This window comes from Crassostrea angulata, chromosome 1 (assembly GCF_025612915.1).
Source record: "Crassostrea angulata isolate pt1a10 chromosome 1, ASM2561291v2, whole genome shotgun sequence".
NCBI classification, from domain to species: Eukaryota; Metazoa; Mollusca; class Bivalvia; order Ostreida; family Ostreidae; genus Magallana; species Magallana angulata.
Window position 1 is genome coordinate 3,081,530 of NC_069111.1, and position 9,295 is coordinate 3,090,824.

At 34.8% G+C, this 9,295-nt stretch overlaps 1 protein-coding gene across 1 annotated transcript; it reads left to right on the forward strand.

Annotated features, from left to right (window-relative positions):
• Nucleotides 1–78: 78 nt before the first annotated feature.
• On the forward strand, nucleotides 79–3,699 carry LOC128181319 (interferon-induced protein 44-like). Its single transcript, XM_052849683.1, has 6 exons — nucleotides 79–656; nucleotides 744–805; nucleotides 1,543–1,740; nucleotides 1,951–2,097; nucleotides 2,748–2,919; nucleotides 3,072–3,699. The coding sequence occupies exons 1-6, from the start codon at nucleotides 122–124 to the stop codon at nucleotides 3,371–3,373; spliced, it is 1,416 nt and encodes a 471-aa protein (XP_052705643.1). The 5' UTR covers nucleotides 79–121; the 3' UTR covers nucleotides 3,374–3,699.
• The last annotated feature ends 5,596 nt before the right edge of the window (nucleotides 3,700–9,295 follow it).

The following is a 9,295-nucleotide window of genomic DNA, read 5'->3' on the forward strand; positions in this document are numbered from 1 at the left end:
TCATGGTGGGTACGTCTTTACCAAAAATTGTACTTTCGTTTTAACACAAAGGAACTCGGGATTTTCTGGCCACTCTATTTTCTCTTTATTTACGCAGAATTTCCGATTCGAATATTGTCTGATGATGGCCGGTCTGCTGCAGAAAGAGGATTTCGATGAGCTGTTGAAATGGATTGGGGGACGGAGGAAGTTCCGACTGTTGTACAAGATCACTAGGGACGGATGTTCGGCGACCACCTTCCACTCCAAGTGTGACGGCAAGGGAATGACCGTCACGGTGCTCTATAACCCCAGCGACACAGTGTACGGGGGGTTCACCTCCCAGAGTTGGACCAGCGCCGGGGAAGTCTATATACAGGACCCAAAGGCTTTTCTGTTTCAACTGAAGTTTAATGGAAAATCTTCTTATAACCAGTTCCCCATAAAACCCGAACAAAATGTCCATGCAGTTTACTGTCATTCGGGGTATGGGCCAACATTCGGAGGTGGTAATGATCTTTACACATTAAATGGAAATGCGACGGCTAGTAACGGAGTATTTACCTTAAATGGTGGATGTAACCTTAATCATACCTACAACATGAAAGGAACAGACTACAATGCGTTTGCCAATGGGAACTTGCAAGTAAAAGAAATGGAGGTTTACCAAGTGGATGGTGAGCTTTCTCATACATACGAACTAGTACATTTTTCAATAATTTCTATCATCCAATTTATTCATTTTAGATTTTTTTTATTCTCAGATTACGACATGAACGATCCTTTAGAAATTCCCTGGAGAAGAACCCCGGAATGGACAACAAGGGTATGGTAACCGTATTATTATTATTATTATAAAGGCAAGCCTTATTAAGAATTCTTTCTTGAGATTTATGCGGCTATGAAGGTAGCGAGCATTGCAGAAAAAAATACTTAACCTGATTTTTCTGCAATGATCGCTTCTTACATCTCAAACCCCAAGAACAAACAAAGACGGCATTTTCTTTTCATATTTCAATTTTTGAATTTTTCTTCAAGTAAATCAATACAGAGTGATTAAAATACTTAAAATGAATTACCGACATTGATGATCAGTGTGTTGAAAAGAAGGAATAGTATTTTCTTCCATATATAAAGGGTTACTACGAAATCTGGCTTCAGGTTTTGCACTCGATACAGCTAGAGTTTCGATCGATTACTAATCAATTTGCAAATATAGTCAAACTCAGAAGTAAAACACAGAACATAAATCAAGAATGAAATTATTATATATTTTTCTTTGAAAACAATCACTTTATGAACTAAACACTGCCACTGACTGCTAAATGATGATACATGTAAAGGTCAAGCAATGTATATAGTCAAACGCGGAAAAATTAATTGAAACCATTGAGATTGTGATTTGGTTAGCAGCTTTATGAACACAATCTGATTCTATAAGAAATAAAGGAGAAAATGCCCAGTAAAGACAGTTTTGTATTAAATATACTTTAGCGAAACTTTATTTGGCTTTTAGAATACGATAATTAGGCATTTACGCTAAGCTTATTCGGTATGTTTCAGCTGATGCAAGAGCTGAAAGAAGAAATAGAAAACTACAAGCCCCTGGAACAGCTCAAGATCCAGCAGACGAAGATCCTGTTGATTGGTCAGATCGGGGCGGGAAAGTCCAGCTTCTTTAACACGATCAACTCCATCTTCCGGGGCTACGTCACAAGTCAGGCGTGCAGCGGTACAGCTGAACACAGTCTGACCACACAGGTAAATATAGACACCTCACAGTGTATGGATTGCAAATAAAACAAAATATACTGTATAATTCAATGCATTCTAAATGTACTACGTACACATGAAAAAATTTATCGTATGTTCAGCAGAAATCTAAACAAACGAATACAAACAATATTTTTTCTCACTTCTACAAGTGTTTCTATTCGTTTACACAAACTCCTTTTTTTCTTTTTTTGACAGTATCGGTCGTACCAGGTTAGGAATGGTCCGTCTGGCAAACCTCTTAACTTCCGGTTGTGTGATACACGTGGTCTGGAGGAGGGGCAGGGAATTGAAGCCCAGGATGTGTGTTATATCTTGGATGGCCACACCCCAGACAAATATGTGGTAAGTTGTTACAGGAATAAGTCACGTAAAAACTTGATTAATATATACTAACCAATAGGTTTCAACATATGAATTTCACTGTTGTAAATAAACATGTAATTAATATATACTACCTCAACTGAAGACAATGTCAAGATAAAGCTGAAATATATACCCAGCAGAAATAACTATCAGCATGCATTATACAACTTTTTCATTTGATAAAAGCATTTAGCAAGGAGTCCGATTTAGGCAGTAGGGGGCCAAATTTAATTTTGTTCTAAAATTGCAGGTTGATATCCTGCATGAATACTAGTACTTCTAAACCTTTTCCAAGATCTGTTTTCAAGGCTTGATATACATATATAATAAATATCGCATATTATATGTAATAAGAGCGATCTTGTAGTAAACTAAATAAATATATAGTTGAATAACTTCGTAAGCTTTGCTTAACATCAAGTTATTCTTAAGAATCGTCCTCGTGGGTGTCCTCTTAATGTAATGTCGTTGTATAATGTTCAATGACAATGGTGACGTTATACTTAAACCTGCAGCTTTGTATAATATTTCAATATATGATTAATTTGGGTTATGCATTAATAATACCTGATTTCTGTCAGAAAACAGCAGATTAAAGATTCGTGTTCATGTTGGGTTTTTTTATTCAGTTCAATCCCACGCTTCCACTGAGCTCAGATATCGCAGGATTCGTCAAGGCTCCCAAACTGAAGGACCGGATTCACTGTGTGGCCTTCGTTCTGGACGCTTCCTCTGTTGACGTCATGTCGGAGAAGATGCTGGAGAAAATCAGAAAGCTCCAGACAGCGATGAACCAAAGAGGTAGTTTCACAAAGATATAATCATTTTTGTGGTACTACACAATAAAAATCCATGGTGGATTTCCTGAGTTTCCTGATTTTCAAGAATATCTTACAAAAATTAACATGGTAATTCATAAGAACTAAACTTAATTATTTCAATTTTTTTAACAGGTCTTCCTCAAGTTGTTTTACTGACTAAGATTGATAAGATATGTGCGTCTTTGCAAGATGAATTAGGACTGACGTACTACATTCCCATAGTCCAAGAGCACGTGGATAAAGTGGCGGCGATGATTGGTCTTCCTAGATCACACGTGATCCCCGTCAAGAACTACGAGAGTGAGCGAGAACTCAACAACAACATCAACATACTGAATCTGTTGGCCATGCAGCAGATTCTGCACTTTGCAGACGACTTCCTGTACAATTACCTTGACGACCTGGACGACGAACAAATAAGCACTGCCGACTAATTTGAACGTCAAGTTGTGATGTCGTCGTTGATTCATAGGAATTGCAAAGTTATTCTAAAGAACTTTTCCAGGTTGCAGATTGTTAAAAATTACGTGAGAGATGTATGTCATTTTATAGAGAAGTAGGAATTGTGACAAAATGTGTGTATAATCTTCAAATTCGGAGCTCACTCTCTCTATCATGAATACGAAACAATTCCGTTGAAAATGATAAGATTTGCATAAATGCTGATGATATCTGAATGAGCTAATAATGAATTCTAGTATTCTAGGAATAAGGAATTCATTTAGCAATCCACACACCGTTTTTTAACCGGGTTTTCCAACGGAAAAATCCGGTTATAAAAATGGTGAAAATGGCGGGCGGGCGGGCGGGCGGCTGCCAAAAGGGTACCCTCATTGTACGGATAACTCCTCCTACAGTTTTCAAGATAAGTCGTTGTTCTTTTGCAGATCAATTGTACATATATCAGAGGTGTGCATATTGCTAGGATTTTGATTTCTGATAATCTATCGAAAAAATACCAGCTTTTGAACTTAGTCATTTTTTGGCAAAATATTGCATATAGGGTACCCTCATTGTACGGATAACTCCTCCTACAGTTCTCAAGATAGGAAGTTGTTCTTTTGCAGATCAATTGTACATATATCAGAGATGTGCATATTGCTAGGATTTTGATTTCTTATAATCTATCGAAAAAACTTAGTAATTTTTTGGCAAAATATTGCATATAGGGTACCCTCATTGTACGGATAACTCCTCCTACAGTTCTCAAGATAGGAAGCTGTTCTTTTGCAGATCAATTGTACATATATCAGAGGTGTGCATATTGCTAGGATTTTGATTTCTGATAATCTATCGAAAAAATACCAACTTTTGAACTTAGTCATTTTTTGGCAAAATATTGCATATAGGGTACCCTCATTGTACGGATAACTCCTCCTACAGTTCTCAAGATAGGAAGTTGTTCTTTTGCAGATCAATTGTACATATATCAGAGGTGTGCATATTGCTAGGATTTTGATTTCTTATAATCTATCGAAAAAACTTAGTAATTTTTTGGCAAAATATTGCATATAGGGTACCCTCATTGTACGGATAACTCCTCCTACAGTTCTCAAGATAGGAAGTTGTTCTTTTGCAGATCAATTGTACATATATCAGAGATGTGCATATTGCTAGGATTTTGATTTCTGATAATCTATCGAAAAAATACCAGCTTTTGAACATAGTCATTTTTTTGCAAAATATTGCATATAGGGTACCCTCATTGTACGGATAACTCCTCCTACAGTTCTCAAGATAGGAAGTTGTTCTTTTGCAGATCAATTGTACATATATCAGAGGTGTGCATATTGCTAGGATTTTGAATTCTGATAATTAATCGAAAAAATACCAGCTTTTGAACTTAGTAATTTTTTGGCAAAATATTGCATATAGGGTACCCTCATTGTACGGATAACTCCTCCTACAGTTCTCAAGATAGGAAGTTGTTCTTTTGCAGATAAAGTGTACATATATCAGAGGTGTGCATATTGCTAGGATTTTGATTTCCAATAATTTATGAAAAAAATACCTCGTTTTGAACTTAGTCATTTTTTTGCAAAATATTGCATATAGGGTACACCATTTCACTGAATATGGGTTGACTTGAATTATGGATACAGTTCACATAAAAGAAAACCCGGTTTGCTGTCACATTGACAGCTTTTCACTTGTCTTCTACTTGTTTTAAGACCCTCTATGTTCTGATGAGTATTGAACTGTCAGAAAATTTAACTGCATAATTAAAATTTTGATGAATTGTAATGTATTAGAAAATTCCCATATTATTCAAATAGGAAATAAGAATGGTCCTGATATTTTAGATAGGAGTGGTTTAATGAAATGTATTTTTAAGACTCTCCTCCAAGTATAAACCATAAAATAAAGGTATGATTATACCATTCTGCTTTTGATACTTGATTATGACCAATCGAAATGTTGGATTGTCAGTGAAGCCAATATTGCCAAAGACCAGTTTTTATTTCATAACTGACATAATTCGATTTACATGTACCCAGGTGTCGCCTTCGTTTACTTAGGATTATAGGGTATATCGATGACGCATTGATGTTTGGTAGTTCTGTGCAAGAGTGTTCAGACCACTTCAAGGGTTTATAGTAAATTATAACTTATCTGTTTCAATCAATACCAAGTATTAAAATCATTTTCTTAGCAAATGTTATTGATTCTTAATTGGTGATATTTGTTCTTACTGAAGAAAGAAAATTGTCTATTTAAGAGGCATGCAAAAAATAATAATATAATTTATATAGTGCCCTATATAATAAAATTATCACTCTAAGGCGCTTTACATAAAATGGACATAAAATGGACATTACAAAACATAGAATGCATAGCTATAAAACAAAAGGAGAAGTAAATAATATAGGCCGACAGATTACAATAAGATAGAAAGAACAAAGGGAAAAATTCGGGAAGTTTACAGTCATTGGTTTGTTAGTGGCTAGTTTCTCAGCGGTAGGATTTGGTCAGTTGTTTAATCGTGACATGGAAAGGGCAATGACTGGTGCACTTGCACAATCACAGTATGGGTTTGCAAATATGTTTAATTTATTTACCAATTAAGGGCCCTCAGGGAGATATGCATAAAAACAATAATATAACAAATAATATAACTGCAGCTATACAAAGATATCAAAGAGAAGAATGAGTAAATCAAAATCTTGAGATAGATGGACCACTAAGGAAGCTACAAACAATATCAGTTTTTTAGAACTTTTAGCTTGCTTTTTTAGATAAAAATCGTTTCTCTGCCGTGACCAAAAAAAAAAGATTATGAATAGTACCACAGTATATCATTCATCACTAACATGGGCTCTATTACCTCTAAAAATCTGACAAACGTACAAAAGAAATTTTGCTGTAATGTATGAATAGGGGTCTTGTTTAAGTGCATGGCATATTCCTAGTAAAGGTAACATGACAGCTGACAATTTGTCAAATTTCATGATCAGATAGAGTGGATGTTAAGTAAATGTGAGTTTAACAGAATTATTCAATAAAAACGGGAACAACCTGAGATTGAATTTTTAACATATCTTTTTCCCCAAGGTTTAGGTTACAGCGGTATTAATACAGCCAGAGAGGCCTTATCCTTTATCTTTTTTCTTTCTTTTTTATGGTTTTTTTTTTCTGTTGGATGTCATCTATTGGTTATAAGATTTATGAAAAGTGTTTTGAAATTGAGACCATCAAAATCAAGATATGTTCATACATGGGATGCGTCTTTTGTTATAAAGAAATTTATTACCTGTTAAATTTGACATTGAAATTATTTATGTTTATTAGCTTAATTTGTGCAAGTAGGGTACAAACTATTTCATGTATGAAACTTAGTAATATGACAAGAAGGAAGAATTATAGTTTTGTTGTCACTTTTAGTGACCTTTTGAAAACATTAAAACCTAACACTAGCATGTCTTAACATCTTATCCTCCAGATAGGAGGCTTTGTGTTTGCCTTGTTCTATGTGAGTATATGTATAGATATCGGACTGCAAAAATAAGAAAGAAATGTGATTCATTGTTCATTAGTTATGTACAGCCTCATAAGGCGGTATCAAGGGACAGTAATTGCACGTTGGAACAGTGATCTGTGAAGCTGGAGTAGATACTACTAATTTCAGGGCTCAGTGTTCGAGTTGCATCCGTGTCTAGAGCAAAATGGAACTTTGTCCCTGTTGATGAAATTTTGACAAAAGTAGGACGGTCCTACATGTGTGTTGGACCGCTCCGAAAGTTTTGTGATAAACCTATTGTCAGTAATGACAAGAATTCAAATGCAGTTTTGAAATTGAATTAAAGAATTTGTTTTACTTTGATTTTTTTGTGCTTTTAAGATTCACGTTATCTCGGAAGGGACTTTTACGAAAAATAAATATGAAGTTAAACGATACTTATCTTTGTAAAGGGGAAGTTTTATTCAAATTATTTGAGTAAATAAAAGGCACTTTAGAGATGCCTTCCTCTCACCCTGCAGGTGGTGTATGTTAAAGCATAAATGCACAGAATGCGCACTGCTATTCGTCTTATCTGTACATTGCCTTTTATTTACTCCAATACTAGTAATTGGACTTTACCAAGGTGAGTCTCGTTTTGATTTCCTACACTGTAATTCTATTTGTTTATGATGCTACACGTCAAAAGAACGAATTGAACTGTCAACGTGCCTCTGAGGTATGTTTGTAGTTGCTCTAAAAAGCAGATTGTTTATGTATCGAGCGAATATATATATATATATATATTATTTTAATCAGTTGCATTCTATCAATACACTATTTAGATAGCTATGATACAGTTATACTCCCTCAGATTATTATAACAGTCAACAAGCCACACGTCGTCAGGACCATTGCTTACATATCGTCCATACTATTGAATGTATATTTTTGGATGTCGTCGGTCCTATAACGCACCAAGGCAGAGCAGACAATTCCAATTTAACATCACATACATCAAATTAATTAATCCTTTTAATTAGCCATATATATAAATGATCTGTTTAACGTTATCTCTATTGTCAGTCATATTCTATAATTTTGACTTGATCCGTAATTGTCAAAAAACTTTAGTAATATGTTTTACGGTGCGACCGTTGGGGCGAGCGCAGCAGGTGATATCAAAATGAATTATGATAAATCAATAAAAATAAAAGTAGTGACGTAAAGTAAATGAATTTGAATGCAAAATAAAATAAATATACCTATTTTTCCAGTACATTTTCATTATTCATAATTCATAAGATTTTTTATTTATTTATATACCAATCTGATTAAAATCAGATCTTTGTAACGCTCCGAAATTCTGATAGGCGCTAACCAAAGTGTAGAGACATCAGAATTTGTCGGAACGGATCAAAGATCTGATTTTAATCAGATTGTTTATATACTGGTCGCACGCCAATATAGAATTTATATCAGATAAAATGTTGTTGAATAATAAAGATTTTAACATAATGTACATTGCAGTTTATTTCCTCTTTTCTTGCACCAGACATTTTTATTAAACTTACAAATAAAAATTGACTCATCACAGATTCCCCCCTCCACCGTTTAAAAAAAATCAAATTTACGTATAAAAAAAATTTGTTGATCACATAAGGAAAATGGATCCCCCGGGAGCATGTATTATCGTAAATAGTAGTGAAAATAAAGACACTTTTGAGCAGCTAAAGAGCTAAAGGCATACCACGCACTCCCCATTCCCCACCCCGATTAGAATTTTCCTGATTTTGAGAATTTTATTTTTCTTTTTGCTTATGAAGATTTTTTGAATGATGTTGCCACGCCCCATTTAAAAAACGTTCCTGGAAATTACCGTAAATATAGTGAATAAAATAATTGTGAGCATTCATCCAAATGAGAGCAAGTTACAGCTGTTTCCTATCTCTGAAGAAATGTCCCGATTCGTTAGCTCTGCAAGATTTTGAGAAGATTTTGGTATCCATATTTCAGCAGATTTACAATAACTATTTAGAGTAGTTTCCCCTTATTGTGACATCAACGTTCACGTCAGTCAAGTGTAGTTTGTCTCTTTAAAAACACACTATAATAGAAAAAAATACGCGAAAAATACTGTTTGGTTTACTTAAAAAGCATGATGTTCTGGAAATTACACAATTTATCTGTTTCTCAAAAGTTTTACGTTGATTCTCGCGAGATGGTATCCAGTCTAGTGAGATCGGCCGACATTGAGGAATTGCATTGTGGGTCGAAATTTACTGACTCCGTAGTCTCGTTCAACCAGACGAGCGTCTGGTTGAACGAGACAACTGACTCCGAAAAATTCTGTCGGATCAATGCGTAAAAAATCCATTGTGACGTCACTCGAAAGGACGATAACTCCGGAAATTGGCGA

Coding starts and splice junctions, on each gene's coding strand:
- LOC128181319 (XM_052849683.1), top strand. CDS start 122: ATGATGGCCGGTCTGCTGCAGAAAGAGGATTTCGATGAGCTGTTGAAA. Junction 2,098..2,747: donor ACACCCCAGACAAATATGTG/GTAAGTTGTTAC, acceptor TTTTTTATTCAG/TTCAATCCCACGCTTCCACT. Junction 2,920..3,071: donor GACAGCGATGAACCAAAGAG/GTAGTTTCACAA, acceptor TTTTTTTAACAG/GTCTTCCTCAAGTTGTTTTA.